The sequence below is a fragment of the Coloeus monedula genome (assembly GCF_965178545.1).
Source record: "Coloeus monedula genome assembly, chromosome: 20".
NCBI classification, from domain to species: Eukaryota; Metazoa; Chordata; class Aves; order Passeriformes; family Corvidae; genus Coloeus; species Coloeus monedula.
This window is the reverse complement of record NC_138800.1, coordinates 3578894-3605099: the sequence shown is the minus strand read 5'-3', so window position 1 is coordinate 3605099 and position 26206 is coordinate 3578894. Positions and strand designations below refer to the sequence as shown.

At 47.9% G+C, this 26206-nt stretch overlaps 2 protein-coding genes across 2 annotated transcripts in view; one reads left to right on the top strand and one right to left on the bottom strand.

Annotated features, from left to right (window-relative positions):
• LOC309580564 (sphingosine-1-phosphate transporter SPNS2-like) overlaps positions 1–3779 on the top strand; it is a 134741-nt gene extending 130962 nt beyond the window's left edge. The window contains exon 13 of the mRNA XM_082294628.1: positions 758–3779. The gene's annotated coding sequence lies outside the window, so the exon portion shown is untranslated. The remainder of the gene's footprint in view (positions 1–757) is intronic.
• A 4648-nt stretch (positions 3780–8427) lies between these two features.
• MYBBP1A (MYB binding protein 1a) overlaps positions 8428–26206 on the bottom strand; it is a gene marked incomplete at its 5' end in the record, with an annotated part of 59144 nt that continues 41365 nt past the window's right edge. The window contains 4 exons of the mRNA XM_082294379.1: positions 8428–9033; positions 9506–9630; positions 10741–10842; positions 24022–24135. Of these exons, the coding sequence (XP_082150505.1) occupies positions 8535–9033; positions 9506–9630; positions 10741–10842; positions 24022–24135 (840 nt within the window). The 3' untranslated portion in view covers positions 8428–8534. The remainder of the gene's footprint in view (positions 9034–9505; positions 9631–10740; positions 10843–24021; positions 24136–26206) is intronic.

Genomic DNA, 26206 nt, shown 5'->3' with positions numbered 1-26206 from the left:
CTTCTTTTTTGGTCCAGTTTTATACAGGCTGAAAGAAACAAGGGCACCATCATAGGAGAATTCTTCTGTAATGCAGCAGTCACTGATTTTTAAGGTCAGGGGCAATTTCCTGCATAACATGGAGCACAGATCCTCTCACAGGAAATCCTGCAGTGAGAGAACTCATTTTCCGTGCCCCCTTATCTAGGAAAGCTGTTGGCTGCCAGATAGGCCACCACAGTAGTACCTCAGCAGATAGGTGCTGACATGCTCCTTAAAGCCAGCTTGGACCACCTGCAGTGCCTGCTCTGCCTTGTCAGCAGCATGCTGAGCTGGGCTGTGCTGGACTGACACCTGAGCTGGGCTCTCCAAGGAACAGCAGTTTCAAAAATGACAATTTAAGGCACAAGGTGGTCCCTCTTTTCTTTAGTAAAGTGAGGGGGTCAAAAACAGTCTACAGAAATGGAGCCTGTAATGTGCTGTGCTGCTTCAGCCCACACCAGGAGCAGTTGTACCCACACACCTGCCCTTAAGTACTACACAGGAGCTACACCTGCTGCCGGTCACCTCCCGGAGCAGCCTGGGCCTGAATCACAGTGCATTTGTTTCTATTCCAAATGGCTACAGCACATCCCAAAGTGCTGCCTCCACCATGGGCAGGCTTTGCCAGCCCTCAGCTTGCACAGAGACCCGGGGTCCCTTAGCTGGTCCCCACCACAAAACCAATCCATACCTGGGACTTCCCCAGTAACCACCTCCTTCTGTTCCCTGTTTGCAGCTGCCAGTGAAGGCAATGACACGTGGACTCCTGCTCCCACCATACCAATCTCAAGCTCGAAGCCCTTCTGGACTGGGTATCAGTGGATCCTTCAGCTCCACATCACAGAGGGGTTCTCTAGCACCAAATCCATCCCGCTGCTCCAGCCTGCAGGGCCAGGCACCAGGAGACGAGCAGGGCAGCCAAGAACATGGGAACTCCTGGAGCGCAGGGACATTCATGGGGTCCCCGAGCATGGAAACCAACTGTCCACTGGACCCAGAAAGTGCTGCCCAAGTGAGCAACTGTAGATTGTGTAAATGGTTTTAGTTGTAGCCAATGAAGTCCATTGTTTGTAGGGCAGCTGGTGTCCTATGGAATGCTGCTGCTCTGCCAGCACTCCCACTCCCACAGACTGCACTAGTTGGGGACCTGTTCTGTACATCACCTTTTCTTTGACACTGAAGGCTCAATTCAGATTATTATTTTTTATTTAAATATGTTGTAAGATGCTTTATCTCTGCTGAAGACATTAGATGAGATATATATATATATATATATTTAGATAAACATTTTTTATTTAAACATTTGAAATCTGGAGCTGCCTGTGCAACCATAGCAGACATGAATAACGTCCATAGCCCTCCTCCTCTCAGTGCCCTGGTGCCAGGGCCTGCAAGGGCACCACAGGAAAAATTCCAGTGGGTGACCTACCTGTCACTGAGACTGAGCAATGGGACAGAGGAGAGAGTTTCACTGCACTGGGTATGCTGCTGGTTGTCACAGAAGGGCCCAGAAGAACATTGGACTGAAATCCCTACGGGCTCTAGAGTTTTCCATATGCTAAATTCAGCCTTGCCTAGGAGGTTCACAGGCTTTTAAAATACCAAAATCCACCTGGCTGAATGGCTGTACCTTGGGCCTGGGAGTGCAATACTGCTGTGCCAGTGACCTCATGCTTTGTTTACATGATACCATATCACTCAGACTGTCAATGCTAATTCTCCCTGTCAATACTCCAAAGCAGGTGGCTGACACTGCCTTCGGAGCAGTGCTTGGGTTCCTGCACACCCAACCCTGGCCTGTCCCAGGGTGCTGTCACTGGGGTGTCACTTGTACCTTTACAAAGGTGCATTTGAGAGCTTTCAGACAAGGCCAGTGCCTAAACTGGGTTAGACTCAAGTGCAGAAGCATGTCATGGTGCCATTCCACTGGAGTCTTGTTTCCTGCACTTGGCCTCCACAAGCCAAATTTATGCTGTGTCAGCTGGATGGAGGAGGAAGGGGAGCACAGACCCTGCAGAGGGCTAGGCTGCCACAGGAAGGGCGCTGCCACAGGGAGGGCACTGGCTCAGCAAGCCCCATTCCCTCTGTTCTGAGCCCCCTCTCACAGTTCAGATCACCCCTCCAGTTCAGCACAACTTGAGCAGGTGAAAGCACCTCGCTCTTGTGCTCACAAGTGGCTGCACTTAGGCTCCAAGGAGGATTAAATCAGCTCAGGAAATGCCAAACCAGGACTGGATGTGAGTTAAGGCTGGGAGCTGCTGTCCTGGTTGTGCCATAGGATTAGTCAGGCACAGGAAGGTACTGTTAGTAAATCTGGGTTTATCTCCCATTCCCTGCCAGGATGTGCTGAGACCTACAGCACAGCAGAGATGGTTGTAATTCCAGGTGCTCACCCCATAGCAAGTCCCTGCCCTATAATCCCGTGAGCCTTTCCTCCTCCCCAGACCTCCCAGGACTCCTCTGCAAGGGTTCTGTCACCTGAAATACCTTAACAATAGCTCTAAGACATGGCTAAAGAACCAGAACCAGAAGTGTTCCTCGAGTGCCTGAGCAAGCAGGTGCTAGAAAAAACAAAGCAAAGCAAATCCCAAACAATGCTTCACTTCCTACCTCGTGCCACTATTTACACTTGGAGGGAAAACACAGCAGCTGTAGTCTGGGAGCCAAACACTTGGCTTTAAAGGCACATGAATTTCTGATTCCCATTAAGAAATTCCTTTTTAAGCTGTTTGAAAAGAAACAAAAAGCAACCCAACAATCAGTCATTTCATCTCAGAGACCAAAGAAGATTAACCACATTTCCTAAATTGCTTTTCTGATAGGCTCTCTCTGTTGTAGCATTTACTGTCAACAAAATGGAACATTTCTGCTAAGGTTCAGAGCTTAGGAATTCTCCTTAAACTCAATTCTCAGGAGTCAACAGTGAAAAGGGAACTGAAATGTTCTGTAATGTCACTGGCAGTCCTTGTTTGTGACAGGCTCCAGTCCCTGTCAGAGCTCCGTGCTGGTTTTATCCTCTGTGCACATGAAGGAAATGCTGTGGATTCTGTTTAAATAAGGACAGAGGGAAGGGAGCAAACAGAGGAGTGAGAAATGCATCCTACCTTCACCAAGGGATCCCTGAATCCCTGCTCTCATACATTCCAGGCTAGGAGAGGGAGGCTCAGGCTCCTTCCAGATCCTTGCTGCATTCACCAGGGTCTGTGCAAGTGTCCAGAGGCACCGGGGAGGCTCCAGATGCCCCTCGGTTAATCACAAGGGTTTTCTTCTACTCCACTACATAAAGGGGATTTTTTAAAGCATTAACTCTCCCCAGCTGATCCTGCACTGGCAATGAGGTGGTTTGTACACAGTGTGGGAAACTGAGGCAATGGGACCTGCCCAAAGAGGCAAGAGAATGACCCAAAAGGCAGCAAGCTGCCAACCCAAGCGGCTCCTGCTGCCACCGCTCCCAGAGCAGGTCTGGGTGGCCCCAGGAGCCTCTCCCCTTACAGTCATGGTGATTAAACCCCATAAACATCTGGCTGTGCTCTGGGAAGCAGAGTTCTTCCAAGCTCCATCCCAAATGCTTGTTTTCTTCTCCATTTGCTTCATTGTTTGGTAAACCAGCACTTACAATCACTTTTACTATGTGATGTATGGGAGTATTAGTATATTTTCTTGTTATACAAGGGAGGAGTATAAAATAGTTTTCTGATTTCTTTCAGAAGCAAATGACTATTTTATTTTTTAAGAGCAATTGATTGTGAATCTCAGAGTATAAAAAAAGATAAGCCAAATATATACCTTTATGTAAATTAAGAAATAAAAGTATTTAAAATGTACCTCCCGGCTCCTTTTCTTGTGTCACCTCTTGGCTGTGCACTCCTGTGGTTGCTGCCTGCAGGGCTGGTCCCTGGGATAAGGATGCTCCAAGTTCCAGCAGCCACGGAGCTGCCAAGGACTTACCTGGACACCAGCCTGCCTGGAGTTTGTTGAGAAATAACACCAGGAGCAGGGAAGGTGGTGAATTACAGCCTCCTCTTCCCTCTGAGCTGGATCCAGCCAGGATCAGAGCTGGGAGGAAGGAGTCAGTGGTGGGCACAGAGGTGGGGTCCTGCTCCAGCCCCATTTAGGTTCCCTACAGCACAACTAAAGGACCTGGCTGATGGACTGATGAAAATGGGTGGTGTGGGAGCCATGGGTCAAGTGCTCAGGAAGATGGACAGGAAGCCAGGAAATGAATTCCCAAGTGGTCCCACAGTGAGCATCGAGGTTGCCCTTCTCCAGTGATCCTGCAGCAGCCATGCCCACCAACCTCACAGGATGGTGGCTTGTGGAAAAAAGGAGTGAAGGGGCTGGTCCTGCCGCATCAGGAGCCCTGCAGCTCTGCCTTGGGCTGCCGTGACACACAGACAAGGGTATCTGAGGCTCCCCTGACCAGCTGGGAGAGACCCCTCCCACAGCACCCTGCAGTGCCTCCCTTCAGTGTCCTCCTTCAGCACAGGGCAAGTGTCCAAGCCAGGACACCGCGAAAGCAAAGGCTCTGTCACTTAAAACAATCACCCCTGATGGCCTTTTGTCAGTGCTTCTCGGGGCTTTCTGCTTAATCATTCTTGTAAATGACTTTATTAAGAATAATTTTCCAAATTCTGATGTTCCAGCAGATAGATAAGCTTCGAAGCTCAGCAGCTTTAGCTTCCATCCATCAAGTACTGCTAACAAGAGTGTGCTGTCCACACTGGCTTTGGATCATGGCCATACCTGTGTGTGTGTGTGCCCCCACACACTCACTCACTCCCCATCCCTGCTTCAGAAACCCTCCCGTCACTGCCTGTAGAGCTCTCACAGGGCCACCCATGCTCTGACAAACAACAGCCTCATGGGCTGGCACAGGGTGACCACTCTGACCCTCTCCTGAGCTGATCTGTACCAGCTGATGCTCTTTGTGCTGCAGTGCCCTGGTGTCACTGGTGCATTTACATTTATCACGTTGCACAGAGGTGCTGATTGCATGGCAACCTCTCCTGAACAACTCCAACACTGCACCCATTGCCAGAGTCCTTGGCAAAATCGCTGTATGGCATACAGGATATTACATCAGAAATCACAGAATCTTGGAATGGTTTGGGCTGGAAGGACCATAAAGACCAATTAATTCCACCCCCCTGCCATGGCAGGGACACCTTCCACTATCCCAGGTTGCTCCAAGACCTGTCCAGCCTGGCCGTTAACACTTCCAGGGATGGGGCAGCCTCTGCCAGGGCCTCACCACTCTCCCAAGACTCCACGTGCCTGGATTTGTCCCATGGTTTTGGCCAGTCTCCAGCATTGCATCCCTCCCGAGCTCAGTGCCCAGGGCCTGTGGCTGTTTTCTTGCATCCAGAAGAACCACTGAGCTCTCTGTCAAGAGCTCTGAGTCCAAGACAGCTGAGAAGAAAATGCTTCATTTAAATCAAAGCATACTCAGTGGTCTAAAGCCTTAAAGGTCAAGCAACAGACAGGACCCGAAATCAAGTAAAATGAAACCTTTGTGATTGATATTAAAAGGCCCAATTAAGTCCTGGTGAAACACAGTTTGACTTGGTGGATTAGTGACTGCATTCTATAAGCTGTGCATCGAAGTCAGCCTACAGTCAGATAATTTAATTGGCAAAAGAGTTGTTAGGGAAGCATGGCTCGCACTGTGCCCTGCAGCTCTCCTGTCCCTTTTCCCCTTGACCACTCTGCTAGTCCTGGAGACTAAGCCCACCAATGAACACAGAAGGCAGAGGTCAGTCAACCTCTCCAGCCTGACAGCTGACATCTGGCACTACCCAGTGGCCATCCTTCTGTCAGAAACAACAGCTGGCACAGCTCTGGCCTCGTGCTTTGCCCTTCCCAAAATGACAAGCTGATCCACGTGAACTCTTACTGCAGTGACCCTGGCAGGTATCCCAGAGCAGCTCAGCCAGGCTCTGTGGCCTCATGTGGGCAAGGACTTGCCCAGCATGGTGGTTCTGGGTGCCACAGCTGTGCTCTCTGCAGGCAGGTGAAGATTCCCTCCCTAAGCTGCCTGCAGAGAACCCTCTCAACCAGCTCACTCCTTGCTTCCCACCCACTACACCTGCCTGCTGTTCCTCCTCTGGTTCCACACAGCAGAGGCACAAAATCCCAGGATGTCCCACTTACAGGCACAAAGAAAGAAATCATTAGTGAGGCAGTTCAGATCTGAAGCCCCTGGTCCCCTTTGGAGCCCTTCCGGATCATTAAACCACGGACAGGCCTGACCTGCTGGCCTCCTGTGTGCTGCATTTGCATAATACATGAAAAGTCATCACCCAGGGGACAGCTGGAGGGGCTTAGCTGGGATTGAGGTTTTAACGAAGCAGTGAACCAGCTTTCAGCAGTAAATGGCAGAGGCAGGGCAGCAGCCCCAGTGCCAACAGGCCCCTTTGGAGCAGAGGCACCTTTTCTCCTGGAGACAGGACTGGCAATAATTGCCAACACCTTCTGCCTGGGAATAGAGATTTGCAGCTCTTCTGCAGGCTGCAACAGCAGCTATTCCAGTCAAGAGCCTACAGCCACCTCCAGATGAAAAAGTGCTTTGGGAGAAAAGGTCCAGCAGGGCGAGTCCAGCCCCGAATTGCTCAGACAAGCGTGGGAGCACCACAGAGAGCAGGAACTAGCCACCTCCTGAACCATCTGCACTATCCTGCCACACACCTGCAGCCCAAGTCTCCATCCTGTCTGGGTACCTCTGCAAACCCTTCAGAGGCTGGAAGCCAACAGTCATCAAGGGTGGGCACAAGGAGAGCTGCCCTTCACCTCCTGCCCAATCTATGCCAATACCTGAAAGACTCTTGACCTGCAGAGTCCAGAGCCTGCCAAGTCCTCCTCATCCAGCGTGCACAAGGGCTGTGTCCTCCAAGGCAACACCACAGTGCCCCTCAGTCCTGACTCAGCCGAGTGCCCGTGGGAGCCAGCTGTGGAGGCAGGAAGTGAAAGGCAGGCACAGGAGGGATATTGTGCTGTGGGCACAGAAATTCCAGCTGCCACCTGCTGCTCGCAGGAGCCAGCGCACACCTTGGATGTGCAGCTCAGCCTGTGGGATCACTGCTGGGACAGGGAAAGAGGAAGCTGCAGGTCTGCAATGGGATTGCAGACCAGGGGTCTGCAATGGGATGTGTCTGTGCTGCTGCCAGCCGCTGTCTCCAGGAGTTCTGTGCCATTGGAGCAGAGAATCATTGCAAAGGCAGATAAACAGCCATGGGGAAACACAGCCCTTTGCAGCTCTTCTCTCACCCCCTCCAAACGCAGTATGACATTTCCAGTGCCTTTATCTCTGCCTGGTAGTACAGACCCACCGAAGGCACAACAGGCACAGCCCTGCTCCCGGCCCTTCCCTCTGCCAGCAGCAGCTTCTGCCAGGAGCCAGCACCAAACTCCTCTGCAGTAAGGTGGAGAGCACTGAGGCCCTCAGACAATCACAGAATCACTAAGGTTGGAAAAGACCTTCAGGATCATCAAGCCCAACCATTAATTAACCCAGCACTGCTCCCTTGGATGCTGGAGAGGAGTCAGGGCCAAGCACCAACACCCATGTTCTGGCATCCAGGAGCACGGTGCTCAGCAGGTGGGGAGGAGCAGGGGAGGGAGGAGGCTTTAGTGGCAACTAAAGCATGAGTAGCATTTCAAACACTTTGAGCCTCAGCTCTCAACAAGAACCAGGTACCCAACACATGGGAGAATTTGGTCCTGGCACTCTCCAAAGGGATGAAGGCATTTCAGCATTCAGGAGCCTGGGGATAAATAAGCAGATGCAATTCCAGGCAGTCACCTCCCCAGACCGTTTCCTGCAGGCCTGCTGTTCCAGGTGCCTTGCGTGGCTGCACACAAACTGCTGGCCTGGCAGAGTGGCCAATCAATCAACCATTTCAATTGTTTCACTAATTTATTGACTTCCCTGCACTACCACAGGGGCCATGACCCCTCCTGCACTCAGCAGCAAAAAGGCAAGAAAAACCATACCACAGTAGTTACTGACAACACCAGAGTGCTCAAACTGGAAATAGCTGACCCCAGAGTTTGCATGTGCAAACCCATTTGACCCCAGGCATTTTGGAGGCTGCATCTCCCACACTGGAAAAGCTGTAAGCACTGCAGGGCCTGGGCAGGACAGGGATGAGCCTTTAGGAGCTCCTTCTGAATCTCCCACAAGGGCTTGACCACATAACTCAGCAGTGCCAGCACACCCACCCCAACTCCCCAAGGAATCCAAACCAGCCTCTCACTTCTGCCTTGGGAAATCATGGAGACAGGATTCCTTGGCACTGCCAGAGAGAGTGGGCATCTCCCAGAGCCTGGAGGGTATGTAACCTCCTGAAGCTCTCTGTGCTCTAGGCTGAACCCTCCACACAAGCCAGACCCGCAGTTTTAGAGCTCAGCATCATGGAAGGTTTATTTAAAAGTCATGGAGAGCATAAAAACTATAGATATAAAAAGTATTTCAACAGTCTACTGAGCCATGCTAGCCATGCCAGGCCTGGGTGAGTTTACTCCTGCAGAACTCGAGCTTTCTTCTCTTTTCTTTTCTTCTTGGCTTTGTTCTGCTTCTGCTGGGTCTCCTGGACAACACTCCCCTTGGTTTTCTTTGCAGCTGGAACCTGCTCAGCTTCATCGCCTGCAGCACCTTTTCTTTTTCTGTTTCTCCTCTTCTTCTTCTTCTTGTCAGCCACAGCATCTCCTCCATTAGCAGTGGGGAGGTCCCCACCACCCACCTTTGCCACTCCATTCTCCCTGCCCCCCCCGTTTGGATTCTTTTTGCTACCACCAGGCACAAGGACTTTCTTCTGCTTGGGGGTTTCTGTTCCCAGGGGCTGCTCCTCTGGGGCTGCTGGTTCTCCATCTTCCCCTGGTGTCACCCCATTCTCCTGGATGCCTTTCTTGCGATTCTTGTGCTTCTTGGTCTCTGGCAGGAAGCCTTTCTTCTTCCGCTTAAGCGACTCTGCTCCCTGAGCAGGCTTACTGGCTGCCTTCTCTTTCTTGGGCTTCCTGCAGAGAGAATGCCAAAAATCAAGAGCAACTTAATTTACAGCCAGGGAACAGTGTGATCCATGTGACAGGCAGTCCATGAGCAGGCAGAAGCACCAGAAAGGTGCCAGAAGCACAGGATGAGGATGAATGCTGTGAGGATGAGGTTATCCATGGAGGTGAGGTAATTGCTTGCCTGTGGCCCTGGCTTTCTTAGTCTTCTGGCAACACATGATCAGGTATCAGACATGTCAGTCATGTGTTACAACCCTTTCCCATCAAGGACCAATCCCAAGATGTAAGCACACAGAACAATGAGCCTGGTATTACTCCAAATAAGCATTAGTGAGTGTCTCAACCCCACCAACCAAAGAGCTCCATTAAACTCCACCCTGAGCTCACTGCCTTGACTTCCTTTCTCTTCCCACCTCCCCACATCATTGTACACAAGCACCCAGACAAGGCAGAATGCCAGGATGCCAAGCACACATACGTGTAATTCAGCCAGCGCATGACGTTCCAGTAGAGAGAGTCGAGCCGTGGAGAATTCCCAATGTCTTCCAACTGGTTCAGAGTGAGCAGCACTTTCTCCACCTCTGTCAACTTCACATTCAGCTTCTGCAAGAGGCAAATAGAGGCAATCTGCAGAGTGAACTCGGGAGGGCACTCACAGCAGCAGGGCACAGGCCATCCTCAGGGGAAGGCTATGGCAGGAATTACCAATCCTGCCTGGCCTCTCCAAGCCACTGCCTTGAGCCCACTTGCAACACCACTTCAGTTTGGGGCAAAAACTGGTAAGTCACACCACACCATCAGGTACTGGGTTTGCTCAACAACTTGAGTTTCTACCATGAGAGGCATTAGTCTAACAGAACTGTAGTGGCATAAAAAGAACTGGCGGGTCCTTCAGTCCGCTCTCCTTTCCTGTCCATGGCTGGGAGCAGGGAAGAGAAGACACATGACTATATACCCATCCAGGAGAAAAGCAGCAGCATGTTCAGTCTGGTTTTTAAAGATCTGGCACCCTCTTCTGTAACCCACTGCATAATCTCAGTCAAACCAGGCAGAAAGGGGTGTCTCAAAGGCTATTCAGCTCCTAAAAGAGCCTTGGAAATAACCTCTCTTCTCTACCCACTTTCCTGTTAGGTCTTCACAAAGAAACAGGCTGTGGCCTGAGTTCTGGGCTTATCAGTAGCAAACTGGGCTTCAGCAATTCTGCTGCTTTTGGTGTTTTCCTCCAGTAAAAAAGACCACATTAGGGACATATTTTGTTGCCTACAGAAAATCTTCACATGCTCAAAAAAGTAATTTTTTATTAGGGAAAACAAAGCCCCAGAACAAAGCTTCACTCCTGCTCTTAAAGCTATTAAGTCTATTTTTGGGAATCATGATCTCTGGAGTTCAATGGAGAGGAAAGAGCAATCACCTGGGATAAAGCCCACACACACTGTACCCCAGGTTATATTCCTGCTGCTAAGAAAGCAGATGCCACAAGTGTTTGCTGAGCACTGCACAAATTCTCCTCTGGAGATCAGCTCATAAAGACTGTGGATCACTCCTTCAGACAGGAGGGCTCTTCTGTCCTCAGATCCAAGCAGGCATTCCCTCTAGAGGTACTTTTGGTAGGAAATGAGGTGGGATGTAGTAATTACATGGCAAAATCCAAGTGTGACGTTTAAAAGATACTCAGGAAACAGCCATTTGTCACATACTGGGTCACACACTCACCTGCCCTGTCACAGTTTTAAGGAGAAAGTTCAACAGCTCCAAGCTCTTGGCAACTTTCTCTTTCTCAGCCTTCATGATGGGTTTTCCAAGTGTTTTCAAACACTGCAAATTAAATGAGAAGATTGAGAAGAAACACACATTAGATGGGGAAACAAACCACACTTCACAGGAGAAAACAGAGAACAAGTAATGAATGGCAGGATTCACCTGTCAGCAAAGTAATTCTGGAACACAAACCCCACCAAACTGTGGAAAAGCTCAGGAAGGCACTTGGGGAAAGCTTCTGATGCCCAGGTTAATTAAGAAACAACTGGACAAAGTAAGAGCAAGCCATATCACAGAAGCACAAACTTGCTGCTGTCCATAGTTTCTAAGCTAAAGCACAACTGGAGATGCTTTCCTGGAGAAAAACAGGTACAATAATCCCTGACCTCGCCCTGGAGAGGCCAAGAAGCTGTCAGAAAACAGACTCAGACCTGAGGGACCACAGCTACTCAGCTTCAGGAACTCGGATTTACACATAAAGCATTATTGCTAAAATCCATTACGACTTATGCCCAGGAAATCCCAGGTGCCTGCCTATAACAGGCCTTGTCAAGCTTAAGTTCACTGAAATAACTGAGGGAAAAATCTCCCCTGTGCTCTCTCTATATGCTGCAGGGTTTCCAAGACACTGAAAGGTCTGGCTTAGAGGAAAATCACTCCAAAGATAGGTCAAATAAAAGCCAGTTATTTACAAAAAGGGCAGAAAATAGCCATAAAAAGGCAGCTGGATCAAAGAGATGGCCCAGTGGCTCAGGGGCACTGATCCTCTGCCTGCAGCTGGTCCTTCATCCCTGCTTACATGGTCCTTTTCCTCCCCATTCTGTTTCTGTGTGGACACAGCAAACCCCACACAGATCACACTAATATGAAATAGGATTTGCAGGGACAAGTGTGCTGCAGACAGTGGCAGCCAAAGAAGGCTGCACTTGTGGCCAAGCCCTCCTATCCTTGGAATTTGGACATTTCAACACAGCCAAGGGGCAAAGCCCACACCACACTCAGCATCCTCAGTTCCTCAGGCTGAAAACTCCCTGCCCCAAACCTGGACCCAGCAGTGGAATGTCATTGTTCTCTCACAGATCCTGTATTCCAACCAGACTGGAAACAATTTAAGGACTCAGCAAACTGTTCTCCATCTACATCAGCATGAAGTTGGCAAATAACATAAAAATCCTTGCAGACACTGAGAGAAGTAAGAAATCTATTCCCCAAAGCAAATTCTTTTGGTATTGACACTCACAACAGAAAAATAATGATGCCCAGCAAGAGTGTAGGGAACACTTTCAGCACAGAAAGTGGGGAGACAAGATAACATGTCTGCAAAAACAGCAGCCTTCAAGCAGAATTATTCACGATCTGTACAGGTTCCACACCCTGGGAGTATCTTTTTTAAATAATAAAGATACAGTTATTTCCTCTTCAGGATGGTCCACTCAAGCCCTGTATTAGAAAGCCATTCTGCTGGCTGGAATTCAAGCTGCAACTTCATCTGACTATCAATAACTTGCTAATTACTCTCTCCTGATATAGACAGATGCACTGCAACTCTGTTCCAGAGCTGTCGTTAACCTACAAGGTCATACAATTCCACAGCTCTGAAGTCTCCCAGGTAAAAACAGAAACAAATATAGGGGGGGTGATTGGAAAAAACCATAAATCTTCCCATGTAGGATATAACACCCCATGGGTCAGGCACATTCAGTTTATGAGGCTTACCACTAATAATAAAAATAATAATGTACAAAAAAGGCTGATTTACATAAACATTTTCTTTGCATTTTGAAGAACAAAATATTGCCAGTCTAACAGTCTTCCTTGTGGTTAAATCGGCTTTCAGAGAGGCTATTAGGCTGAGATCCTTATTTTGCTAAGTTGTGCACAAGTTCACAGTATGAGAAAATCAGCATGGATTGTCAGCTCCTTGGGACAAGAAGAATCAGGGCAGTGCTGTGAGATGGAGCCAGAGCGAAGTCAACTGTCATTTCATCTTTTCAATATACAAACACTTTAGAATTAAAATGGTGTTAAAAATAAATTGCATTTTCTCTTCACCGTACACGAGTGATGTAGACAGCTGCATTCAAATCACACTGGCTTGACTCTGCCTGTTCTTGCTGCCCTGATGCTTTGAAGGATTTGAAATAAATCCTGCTGAAGTCAACAGAAAAGTCCTGCAGCTCTGAAACAACACCTGAGGGGCTGATTTTCACCAGTACGCAAGTTTTCAGATGCTGGGGAAACTGGGATGTGCTGGGGAAACTGGGATGTGCATCTAGTGGGAGGTACCCAACCAAATTCACGTGGAAAGAAGAGTGGCTGGCCCAGCTGAAGATGGAAAACATCACTAGTCTAGTGACTAAACATCTATATTAAAAGCAGTGTTTTGCATGAATCTGGAAACACAACCACACCTCCACCAGTATAAATAGCCAGAAGCAAACTGGTACAATTTAGATGCTCTGCAAACAAAGATCTCCCTACTGAAATGGATCACTTCAAAACAGCTCTCAAAGACCGAGAAGGAACAAGGAGGGTGAGGGGAGAAGCCAAAGAAGCCACAAAGAAGCAGCAGATAATTCATTCCTACAGACTGTACAATTTTCTCTAGCCCAGAAGCAGAAAGGATTGGCTTTAAGGAAGCTGGATTCAGGTAAAGTTTTACTGTTCCTCAACATATGCCTTTCTCCCTTTCCCTTCTGCTACAGAGAGTGTAAAACAAATTTGCTACTAAAGCACAAAACCACCACCACCTCTGTATGTGGTAGGCTGAGACAGTCAAAAGCCTCCTTAAAGAGTCGAGCCCAATTCCTGCTCAGCCCAGAGTCACTTATTATCTTGATCTCACCACTCAGAGCACTTCCCATTAGCATTCCATGAGATGGTATCTCTGATTAGGCATTGCTTCATTCTCCTCCTCCCACAGCAGGGAGTACATAGAATGGAGCATTTGCTTCCATGGGATCTGTGTTATTTGTGTTGTTTGCTTCAATGGGATTTGTGTTATTTGTGTTAGCATGAGACACAAACATGCTCACTCTTGTTATGTAAAAGAAGCTGACTTTGGGCTGGGACTACTGGCAAGCCTGGGGAAATGGCTCCCAGGCAACGAAATCCAAAGCCTCTTCAATGGGAACTGGGTTCAGAAGTCAAAAGCAACTTTCCCAAGAATTTATGTAACTTAAGCAATTATAAAACTTCCTGCTACACAGGGTACCGACCATTGTCTGCATGCTGTGTTCTGCTCCCTCACTCAGCTCCCCGAGAGATGAAATCAGCTCTGCCACCCCAATTGCAGAGGTCAATCATTCCTACAGGCCTACCCTAATTTTATTTGGGGAATGTACACAATCCAATCATAAAATCAAAGCAAAAGCTATTATGTAACAGATGGCAAACTGCAACACATGGCAAACATGCCTTAAAAAGAGAAGTAGTATTTCAGTCCTCTGCAGCACCCCTGGGAGAGCCTCGAACACCGATCAGATCACAAACACTTGCACAGGGCTGGTAAAGATCTGTTTTACATCCAAGACTGAGGCACAAAGCAGGGGTTTGCTTCCAGCTATGCTACAGGTCAGTGGTGGAGGGTTAAAGGAAAACCCAGAAGAACTTGTCCAACCACCTATTCTGTGATTCTCTGCCATGTGCTGTTCCAGAGGTATCTAATTCCCTCTTTCCCTGGCCTCTGGAAGCATTACCAACCCAAGGGTCACACAACCCAATTACATACTACTAAAAGCAGAGAGACCACATGATTTATACCCAACAGCTACACTGGCATCACTTGCTGATTTATGTTGCTTTTCTCCCATTTTCTGCTTTTCTTACTCTGCTGCTTCAGGAACAGCCTGTCCCACTTCACAGGATATCTCAGTTCCAGTTCCAGCTCAGCAATACCTGTGATGGTTAATCATGCCTGTACATCTGAGCTGTCAGCAGATCTGGGCAGGTCATTTTTCAAAAGGAAAAACTATGGAGGCAGTTTTCACAGCTGGAACTCCCATCTCACCTCAAGCCAATATAGCAATACAGCTCCTGCCTCACCCTACGTGGATTCAGCTGGCAGAGAAGGTTTTGTCTTGTTATGTCAGACACGCTGCTTCCAAAAGCCTCTGGCTGTTTCTGGAGGAGGGCACTCCTAGATCCAAAGTTCTCTGCTTCTCAGATTTCTACAAGAAGAACTTCACACTGCCAGCATCTTAACAATCAGTGGGTTTTACTATATCCCTCATTCCTGTATGACACATGACTATATCCCAACTACTGCAGGATCCAGCCTTCGTTCCATGTGGCATTGCACTTCACAACATTCCCCCATCTTCACCAAGTGTAAAACAAGTTAGTCAGAGCACAGGAGGTGCATAGCTGCAGCAATTTCAGTCACACAGGTAGGACAGAGGGCCGGCAGGTAATTATTACCACGCAGATCAGTTTCTAAGTCCAAAATTCCCCTGAAACCCGTCACACAGCAAAAGCGCTGTATGTGCACCTAGAGCCAAAGTCAGCATCCCAGCTGCCCAACGTCCCTGCAGGTGAGATGGCAATATGCTGTTACACGGAGCCATGCAATGTTTCTGTAAGTCTCCACATCCACACCTGCCTGCACCTCTGCCCCTTTCACAGAGACCACGGGGGCACACGCTCAGCCCAGACTCACAGCAGCATCTCAGTGCCACAGAGTGCCCTGCCACTAGAGACAAGCTCAGTTCCCAACTGGAACGTTGAATACCATTTAATATTTATGCATTCCCAGCATGTCCTTCAGCCTAGTCCACTGTTTGAAACAAACAGCCCTTCCCCTCCATGGGATCAGCCCAACAGATCCATCACTGAGAGCTGGAGAAGCCCGGCCAACTTGCATTCTTTCTGCACACTGCGCTACCTCCATCCAGCCCCTCCTCGCACACAGCAGAGCAGACACTGACGGATGAATGTGTGGATTCACGGCTGGACACAGAGCCAAGTCCTTCTGCAGACACACCCCTCCACAGCCTTACACCTCTGGACAGCCCAGGGTTCCTGGGGTAAAGTCTCTTCTCCAGCAGCAGAGTTCAGCAAAGGTTCCACCCCACAGAATGTCCTCAGCCACAATGAGGAAGTGCCAGAGGTCTGAGCTCCGAATGCTGAGGTCGAAGCTGTGCCCCAGCTCCGTGCTGCATGCAGGATCCCAGAACATCCAGCGTGAGATTTTGCTGGTGGTGTGGCTCAGGTCCCTGTGGTGGAATCACACCCAGAGGAACTCAGCAAGAGCACTGTGGGACCTACAAGCCGTGTCTAGTACCTGAGCCAAAGGACAAGATGTCCCACATCACCATACAGGTGAGGTTTGGGAAGGGCAGAGCCTTCCTGTGTTATTGAGAGGTTAAGAGGAAATTGACCACCAGCTGAAGGACTGCAGTATTCTATATGCTCACAGCCCCTGTTACTACCCCAAGTGAGCATACAAAATAGCGTATGCTCAGTATGCCCTCGCCTCGCCTGTAATTCTGCTTGTGCTTCTCCTGAGAGGAAGGAGGTAAGCCAGCATCATTCCCCGCATCTCACAGAGGCCAAGTAACATGATGCCACACAAACTGTGACAGAGCCAGGAGCCAACTCTGAGCTTCCCAAAATCCAGACAGGCTGACCCCAAATATTTCCTTTCATGATAATTGTCTTGGGGATGGTTTATTATCCTATACCATTTTGGGGGTTTTTGATCTGTTTTGTTTTGTTTGTCCCCAGGGTGGCTGCTGTCCCCCAATCCTCCCTGGCCCTGGGACTATTTGTGATGAATGGGAGTCAGGCCAGGGTTTCTGGAGGGAGTTGGGGGTGGCATAAGGCAGCTCCCACTTTTTGGGACGGACTGTTTGACTGGACACACACAGCCGGCATCTCTGACCAGGGATCTTGCTGTTTCTGTGGGTTTTGCCTGCTTCGGCACTGTGACTGGGCTTGCTGGCTTGCTTTATTTTCTCTGCTGCTGTGCTGTTGGGGGAGCCCAGAGCCAGTGCATGCCGCTCCAGCACCCGGGACCACCCTCATTTCCCGCTGGGAGGCTGCACCCTCCTCCGCACAGCCCAGACCCAGGGCCCAGCCAGCGCCGATGAGAAATCCCGGAGAGTCTCTCTCTGCCGTGTTTGGGAGCTGGGCTGTTGCTGCCCAGCCCCCGCCGTACCTCTGCCATTGCTCCGGGCTTGTGCTGCACTCTGGCTGTTTCCCCCCCGCCTGCCGGGATGCCTCCCGCTACAGCTACAGAGTTTCTGCTGCCTCTTGCTTGCTGCTCTGGGGAAGCCCACCCTGCCATTCACCCTGCTTCTGAAGTCCCTGCTACAGCCCCTTTCGCTATCCAGAGGGCCACCAGGATCGGCTCCCCCTGTGAATTTGAAAGGAAGCCCTTTCTCCTTCTCTCCCGGCGGCCGAGCCGCCATCGCCGTGTGGGGAGAGGAGGCCGAGCTGGCGCCACAGCGCCCCCTGGAGGCAGGGGGAACCAGGGCAGCCGCCCTGCCCGGCCGGGAGCCACCAGCGCCCCTGGTGGCCGCGAGCGGAGCTGCACCGAGGGGAAAGCGCCTGCGGCCGATGGAGGCCGGCACCGGGCGTCTGGGCGGGGGTAAGGTTCCACAATTTCAGTATCTAGCATTCATTCAATATTTTTCTTTCTTTCTTTTTCTGTGCCTTGCGGGCACCCTTTTTTTGCTCATAAACAGGAGGGTTTTTTCACTTTTGCCCACTGGTATCCGTTTCTCTCACTGGCAAAAGGGATTACTGGAGCTCTTCTGTTCAGAGGAAACACTCATTTCACAGCGTTTTCTCCTAAATTTGTCTCCAAAACCAAGACAATAATATTCACTATACAATAGATCCCAAACCAGAACTTAGGGCTAAATCATGGAAGACAAAGAAGAGAGGAGGGAAGAGGAGTGTATCTCTTCACTCCAGTTTCCATCTATCCACAGAGCCACATCCATTTCCATTTCCAATTCCAGGTACACAGGCACACAAAGAGAGGTTCTCACACCACCCACCTGACCAGCACAGCAGCTGCTACTGAGCCTTAAAAGGCCGAAAAGAAGCACTGACAGTCCCTCCTCCATCCATTTTCTCTAAGTTTCTAAAGACTGAAAGCATAAATGTTCAAAACTTACTCCTTGCATCTCTAACACAAACAAGTCATCAAGAAATGCTCCCGAAAGGAGGGAACCACCAAGTCTCTGCCTGCCCCTGACTGAGAAGAAGGGAAGGCAGGGGACTAAGCAGACCCACATGCTGAAGGGTGTAAATAAAGGACATTTTTGGTGATATTTATTTTGGCAGTTATTACAGGGAGGAGACAAAAAATCCAGAAGCCATTCTCACAGAAAATGTCAACGCTTTCCCAAGTTTAATGATCTGATTTTTTTTCGAAAGGCCAGCTGAAAATGCAGCAGGGAAAAACCACACAGGACAGCTGAGAGAACAGAAGAGAAGGAAGTCTCCACAGAGACATCCAGTATTCTGAAAGCACGTCGAAAATATCAGTTAAATCACTACTGGCCTCATTTTACAAGCTAAGAGGCTGAGAAAGGGCAGTGAATTAAGAATTTATAAAGATGGACAGATAAAAGTTCAGGCAATCTTCAAGGAAAAAAATTGAAGGATGGCTTTTTTAGAGATTTGATTAAGTCACTTTAATAATTTATCTCACTACAAATTAAGACACCAATAATCAAATGTGATGCCCTTCAGAAATTAAGGGCATGTCTACACTGGAAGGCCAGATAGTATATCCCTCTCTCCCCTACTCTCTCAGTAGCTCCAAATAGTTATTTTAAATCCCTCGCTGAACAACACCATAGTAACAAAACCCTGGAATGCCATACAACAAAAGTCTTCAGGGAGTACACAGTAACTTCCACATGATATGGAAAAGAGGTCTTGGGTTATCTATGCCATCCCTTCCCAGGCCATGTAATTCCCTATCTGTCTACATTCATGCCTGCCCAGTCCAGGCCTAAGCAACGACTTAAGTGTATGGAGGCATCAAATGCATCTCATTGGGATTATGTGTAATTATCTGAAAGCCTCCAGAACTGGTGACTGGGAGTGCTTTGGTCTTGCACTGAACTCAGGTATCAGATTCTGTCAGCACTTTTACAGTGCAGGATGCCTTGATCCTGTCTGGGTTTCAAACAGCCAACTAGAACACTGTGTGCTCTGCCCATTCCTTATGACACTGACAAAACAAGCAAAGGGAAAATCAGTAGTAAAGTTTGTCTCTTCTTACGATGGACTTATTGCAGAAGAAAGACAAAGGAAACCCTCAGGAAACCACTGTGTTCAAGCCAAAGACAGCAGTTTTAACAAGTTTTCTGAGGGCTGTTCTGTTTTGAAGTTCACAGCCATCAAAATACGTATTTTCTGGACTATTCCCACTCCCTTTGACTTTCACATCGTAACTGGGAGTTTCAGCATAAATTGGGAATTACACAGAGCATCTCAGTTCAGGAGGGCAAGCTGGTCTCTAGGAAAGGGATGACAAAAAAAGGCAATGAAATTATGTATTCAGAACCTGGAACTTCCTGCCCCAAATCTGTCCGTGAGTTATAAAAAAAATTGGCACCGGTTCAAGATCTCTCCAAAGTCAAGACAGCAATTTTGTAACATATAAAAAGGAAACATAAATATATCTTAACAAGGGAAGGAAACACCAAAACATGCCTACAGTGACAACCGGGACAGCTGAAAGATCAAAATGAGAGATGCTGGATAGAGTAAAAAAGAGTGTCTGAGCTATAGCAGCAAACCCAGAGATCCCTCACCAAAACTGTGTGAGAGCTTCCTGTATGGAATGGGGAACTGGACCTCTCGGGCTCTGCAATACTTTACTGTGTGATTCGGGGCAGCCTGAACTCACAACAATCAGCAGAGATGACCGTGGGACAGAGATGACTGTCCAACACACGGGGCTGTTCGGAAGCCAAGTTAAGAGACAGTCAGACTGTCCATGCACAAGAAGGGCCTCTGAGATGTCTCCAGAGACCCGAGTTTGATTCCTGGCTCAGCTCCCAGCCAAGGAGTGTCACCTGTAAAACAGGATGAACGACTTCAGCAAACCAAATCCATTATGTCTTGGGTTTCTGCAAAATACTTTCTGCATTACATCAACAACTCACTGGTTTGAATTTCCTTTGTAAAGCACTTTTAGACCTACTGATAAAGAACAAAGCTCTCCAAGAGAAGATGTTTCTGTCAAATGTTCCAGCATCCCAGGTGAGCTCTGTCACTTATAACATGAAGCAACTCTTATTTCTTTATACCATGAACAAAACTGAGTCATCCAGACCCCCAGTTAGAACAGACTTGAACAACTGTAGCAAGGTTCTGCTTTCTGTAAAGTAACTATTTAAGATTTGGGAACCCAAAACTGTGCCAGAGCTGTTTTTCTGCTTCCTCATCTTTGCAGTGAAGGGCTGTGGATGAGGCTTTCTGGCCAGGTGACCCAGCAGCACAAGCCAAGAGCACCAACAGCAAGCAGGGCTCTCACACGAGCAAGTCAACTCCAAAGTACCCAATGGGACATCAAGACCTGCCTTGGTGACAGCAAGGAGAGGGCAAACATGGATCCCTCATGACCATGATGTATGTTTTATAAGCATGCTTAAACAATCTGGGAACAAATAAGGTCAAGTTAGCTTATGTAAGCACAAGAGCCATTGCCTCGCAGCAGCTGGAGCTGCTATTTCGGGAACCTGTCTCTTCACTTAACGTTCCTGGCCACTGATTCTCCCTCATCTGCCTCTTAGCTTTGCCTGCATAATTCAGTGATATCCAAGACTGCACTTGTCTCACATTGCCTCTTCCCCAGTTCCAGCTCATATCACTGCCTAAGCCATCCCAGATTTCCCTGGTGGGGATGCTCCTCACCAAGGGATCTCAGCAGGTATGCAGCGCAATCCCTGAGGCGAGACAGGATAAGCAGGCAGACACCAGGAGATAGTATCTTGTCCTCTCTGACAGCCTTAAGCCTCCCAGGGCAATCCTGCACCTTGGGAGCTACAGCCTCCGAGCTGCAAATGTGACCCAGGATACAGAGTGCAGCAAAGCCTTCAGGTGACAGTCTCCTTGTGAGCAACAGCACTGCTTGAATTACAAGTGCACATCAGTTAAAGCATTGCAAACCTCTCCCCGGGTCAAAGAAAGGTATAAAATTCTAGATTATAATTTTTTTCCTCTTAAAACAGCTATTTGTGAGGGACAGTGGCAGGGATAGCCAATGACAACAAATACAAACATTTCAAGCAGAGGCAGGGTGATAAATACCATCATTTTCCACAACACCCCACAGCTCTCAGTCCAGGTTCTCACAGGTAAGCACCCACATCTGCCAGCATCTACTCACATACCTCTGAAATCACAGCTGACCTGGAATGTCCTATGGAAACAAGTCTCAGAAGTAAAGGATGAGACTGAGCTGCAGGAGAAACTCAGAGTTCTGCAAACATCCTCCCAATCCTCCAGCTAAGCAGGAGCGTGTGAGGACAGCAGCGACAGAAAGGGCTGTTGTTTAGTCCAAGCTCTTCCCAAACAAACTCATCCGTCTTGGTTTGAAAGACAGGTGTCTTTCAAGGAAGGCAGGAGACTCCCTTGAAATGGAAAATGCAACCACTTTCCCTCCGAATTATTATAATTTTGAAATTAAGGGGCTTTCAGGCAGAGATAAGAGGAATAGGAATAACAGTTCTTTACTATGATATATCTATATGTGTAGAACCAGTCAAACAAACAGCAATAACTCTGGCAGTGACAGCAAACAATCCCAAACCCAGTGCCAGCCTTCTCGGCTGTCGGGCCCTTTCCCCTCGGGTGCAGTTCCGCTCGCAGCCGGCAGGGGCGCTGGCGGCTCCCGGTGAGCAGGGCAGGTGCGATGGTTCTGTGGAAACAGTGATCCTGTAGAAGGATCTGCTCTTCTTTGGAAAGGTCCAGTGGTGGCTGTGTAGCTCCTGTCCTCTGGGAATCCAGTGGAAAGGGTGTCTCAGGTGTTCAGAATCTCAGATTATATCAAGGATGGAATGCTTGGTTCCTCCCCCTGGGTGGAGCATCTCACAATGGGGTAATGAGTCATGAGGCCAAGTGTTGATTGGGCTCATTAACAGAAGGTAGTCTGGAGGGAGTTATCTCTGAGTCCTGCATGGCATTGATGGGCCATTAACAGAGAGATAGTCTGGGGGGAGGAGGCAAGGAAACACTGCCCCACCTGGTTTCAACAGCTCATGAGGATGGTAATAGAATACACTGCAACCCAGGACATCACCCCATAACTTCAACATTGGGCCTGGAACTTCTACCCAACCTGCAGCTTCTCTGTCAGCCAAGCACACAACTTCCACCTGGAGATTCAGGGCTAATAAATTCTTCAGCAAGTTACTTTAATGATGGATTAGGCTCTTTGACAAATACATATTTTCTACAGATTCTAAATTTGCTCAGTTTCCAGCCTCTGACTTTTACTACAAGAGATTTTTTTACCATCTTCAAAAGAGATCAGTGACACTGAGAACACCGTTTTACTACACCATAGAGCTACTACGTTTTTACAGCTCTTACTCAGAGAAGTAAATGTTTCTGCACCACCAAAATGACACAGAATTCCTTTTCCAGCTTTAGTAAGTCTTGCAGCACAAGTGCCAGCTTTGGCTATGAATCAGAACTGTTGTGTGGAATATAAAGTCCTTGACCCCTTCTCATTACAGCAATATTTAATGCGCAGCTGCCCCAGCCCCACAGAGCCACACCAGCTGGGTTAAGTACATGTTGGGAGCGGGAGGAAGGGAGACAAAAGCCCCACATGTATGAACACCAACAGCAGTCTGTAAAAATGTTATCTCAGGGCTTTTGCAGGCCAAAAAGAGAACCAGCAGCTATATGCCACTGCCATTTAACAATATGGGAGGCCTCCTGCCCGCAGGGTAAACCTTGGACAACCCAAACAAACTGACAGTATTTCTCAGGAATTTTTCTTTAAACACACATGACCACAGAAATGAGAGGCACTGAGGAAACTTTAATAGCAAAGCTCATTATAATCTTGGATGGGTTGCAAGATGCTAAACTCTCCCTAACAAGAACAACATAAAGGCATTGTAAATGTTTGTGGTTTCCCAGTGAATCACTGAGTTCTGCATGTATTCAGCTGCTAGAGAGAAACATGGAGATGACCAGGTTGGGAGGAGTGGCATGTTTTATGTAGCTGAGAAACAAAATCATACCTAACTCCACCCACTGGATTCCTGATGTAATCTTTAAATAGAAAGTGTTTAATGAAACCGAGGATTACCTGCTTTCTCCAGAACTATAAACAGCATCTTTAAATTCCCTGTTTTAAACAAAGATTTTGTTCCTCCTTGACAAAAAGAAACAGATCTAATTGTTCTGTTTCAATACAGCAAATTATAGAATAGCCTAAATTACCATGTAACCAGCATCTGAAGAAGTAAGAAAGAATGAAAGCCACCCTTAGAAAGAGGTCACTATTACAGTTACACAGAAACTCCAACACTGGAATCTCCCATGTCATCAAGTTTAGTCACCACATCACAACATTAATTTGGCTGCTTGGTTCCCCTCACGTCAATCCACAAGAATAAAAGTGAATGGCATTTGCTTCTTCAACCTCCTGTCCCACGTAACAGCTGCACCCAAACACCATCCTCAGGTACAATTTGCACTGGCCACTGTCTCAGGAGCCCTGCAATTTCTCTCACTGTTTCTTCTATACAAATTATTTTCCAATGTATTTTAAGGTTTCCCTTTTGAACAATATTAGCAAGGGAGTCTGGTCCAGAAGGCCTGCAATGCACCAGCAGCCAAAAGTCCAGTGCACCTCAGCTCTACTTTTGTGGCTCTGAAGCTCATTCCAATGAAGAACTTGCATGATGTGTCCTGAAATTCGTGTTCAAAATACCGTTCCATTCTTTTTATACATTTTTTTTAAAAACACCTTAAATTGATCTGTATGAGTGTATTCCCTAAAATTTGAGCTCTGTCTCTTGGATCCGTACACAGCCTTGCTGAGCTGCACCATGAACATCACAGTGGTGTTATAAGAATTCTGCCAGCCTGGTGGGTACTATTCGGACCTAGTGCCAGCAGGCACAAGGTCTCTAAGACCTCTTAAGCTGAGCACAGTCCCAGACTGCAGCTCTGAGACCAAGCACCAGACAGATGAAAGCAGCACTCATTAGGTGTCATCTGTACTTTAAACACGTTGCAGCTTGTTACCTCTGTCACTTGGCTGATGCTTCTGCTGATCAATTCCTCCCATTCCTCCTCTGTAATGAAGAGCTTCAGTTCATGAAGTAGCAGAACTTTGTGGAGAAGCAAACAGGCCATGGCCTGAAAGAGAAAGGGGAGAGAAGAACATGAAACTCTCCAGGGAAGGTGTTAGCAATGTAAACACCCTGCTGAAGTAAACAGCTACGCACACCATCTAGGGGAGGCCACATTACAAAGACTGCACACCCTCGCCAAACAAGTATGTCACAGACTGGTTTGGGTTGGAAGGGACCCTAGTTTCTGCCAGGGCCAGAACAGGGACAGGGACACCCTCCACTACCCCAGGTTGCTCCAAGCCCCATCCAACCTGGCCTTGAACACTTCCAGGGATGAGGCAGCCACCCAGCTTTTCTGGGCAACCTGTCCCAGTGCCCCACCACCGTCACAGCCACAAATTTCTTCCTAATATCCAACGTAAATCTGTCCTCCTTCAGCGAAAAGCTCTGTTTGAAAACATTCTCTAGGTCCTTATAGAGTCACCCCCTCAGGAGACAGGGTGGTGGGTTTTGGTTGAATGCACATATAAAAAAGAGAAGGTCAAAGGGGAGTGGAATGGATCATTACAGTTCTAGATTTAGGCATGAATATCCAAAATGTTCGTTAGCAACTGCTCCAAGGGCATCACTATTGGTCTCCTGAAGTTTTGAGGCAGCACCTTTGAGTGACTGCACCCTTTACCGTACCCTGACAAATGCAATAGGCACAAATAATAAAAAATAGAAGCTGGCAGGATAGCAAATGCTTCATTTCAGAGGAATACTAGATGGGAATTGCAGTTCAGAGCAGCACTTGGCCTTGCCCTGGAGTCAAACTTGTTCATTAAGCCTCTATATTAACACAGCAATGAAAAGAATGGCCACTAGAAAACCAACAGTAATCTGCAATCTTCTTACACATCCTTTTCTATTCCAGAATTCCTATTTAAAGGCTTTCTTAGGTACAAGAGAAAAATGCAGCAAAGGCAAAATATAAAAATGCACGAAATACAGTAATGAGGATTAGTACAAATAGCTTAGAGGATTTAAGGGGGGATTTTTTGTAGCAGCACAGCGTTAGTGAGCAAATTCTACTCATATAAAGAAAATAATGTTGCCTCTAGCTGCTGTCACACAGACCAAAATTGAATGCAGTTACAAATATCAAAAAACAGAAGGAATTACAAGAGCTAATCTCATCCAAAAAAAGCAACGGCTGCTGTTCTTTAACCACATATCACAGAAAACAAATGAGCAAAGTTTGTAAAGCTCTTTATCAAAGACATCATTGAGATTAAAAGTCTGAGACCCCAAAGATAAAAGCAACATGGTGATATGCAACCTGGCCTCCAGGTACCCCTTGGGTCAAAAAGAAGCAACCTGAAAAACATGGAGCAGGAGGCTAAAACCTGACCCAGACTTTTATTGGGTCGCTTCTAGGGAACTATTTACTGAATTATTCAAAGTGAGCAAAGAGAAGAAATCCCTGGATTCCCTGAGAGCAGCATGACCAGCCAGAGTCGCAGGCAGTCAAACAAACCCATCACAAGGTCAAGGAAGTCTGTGTTTCCTATACAACATACTCCAGGCTTCTGGGACAGATGGGATACTGGAACACAGGTCGCTCCCTGGAGAATACCAGCACTTGTATCTGTGTCACAACAGATAATGTCACACATCCTTGTAAGCTTACCTCCAGTTTGCACCAGTATGGCCAGTGAAGAGAATTATCCAAACAGAAATTCTGTTCTTTACTCGAAGGTGAAAGTGCAGCAGGGAACCAATGAGACCATGTCAGAAGATTTATGCTCATTCAATGAGAGAAAACACCCTAATGCCATCTTCAAGGCAGGCCAGCTTACATATTCCTTGTAATTATGGGGAGGCTGTGTCTTACAGAACAAATTATGGCATGTCTGCATGCATGTACCAAATGTAGTGGAAAGTCACTTCAGTGCAATTACAAAGAAAATGTGACCCTCGGAGCAGATGAAAGACTGCAATTCATTCTGAAAGGCCCAGGCAGGGTCACAAACCTCCAGGCACCAGCTCTTCTCTGACAATTACAAACACATTTATACTGCAAATGGGTGCAAAGCAGAGAGAAGGGTCATGTTAAGGTATACTGGGATATCTCAGGACTGCAGGTTTACTCC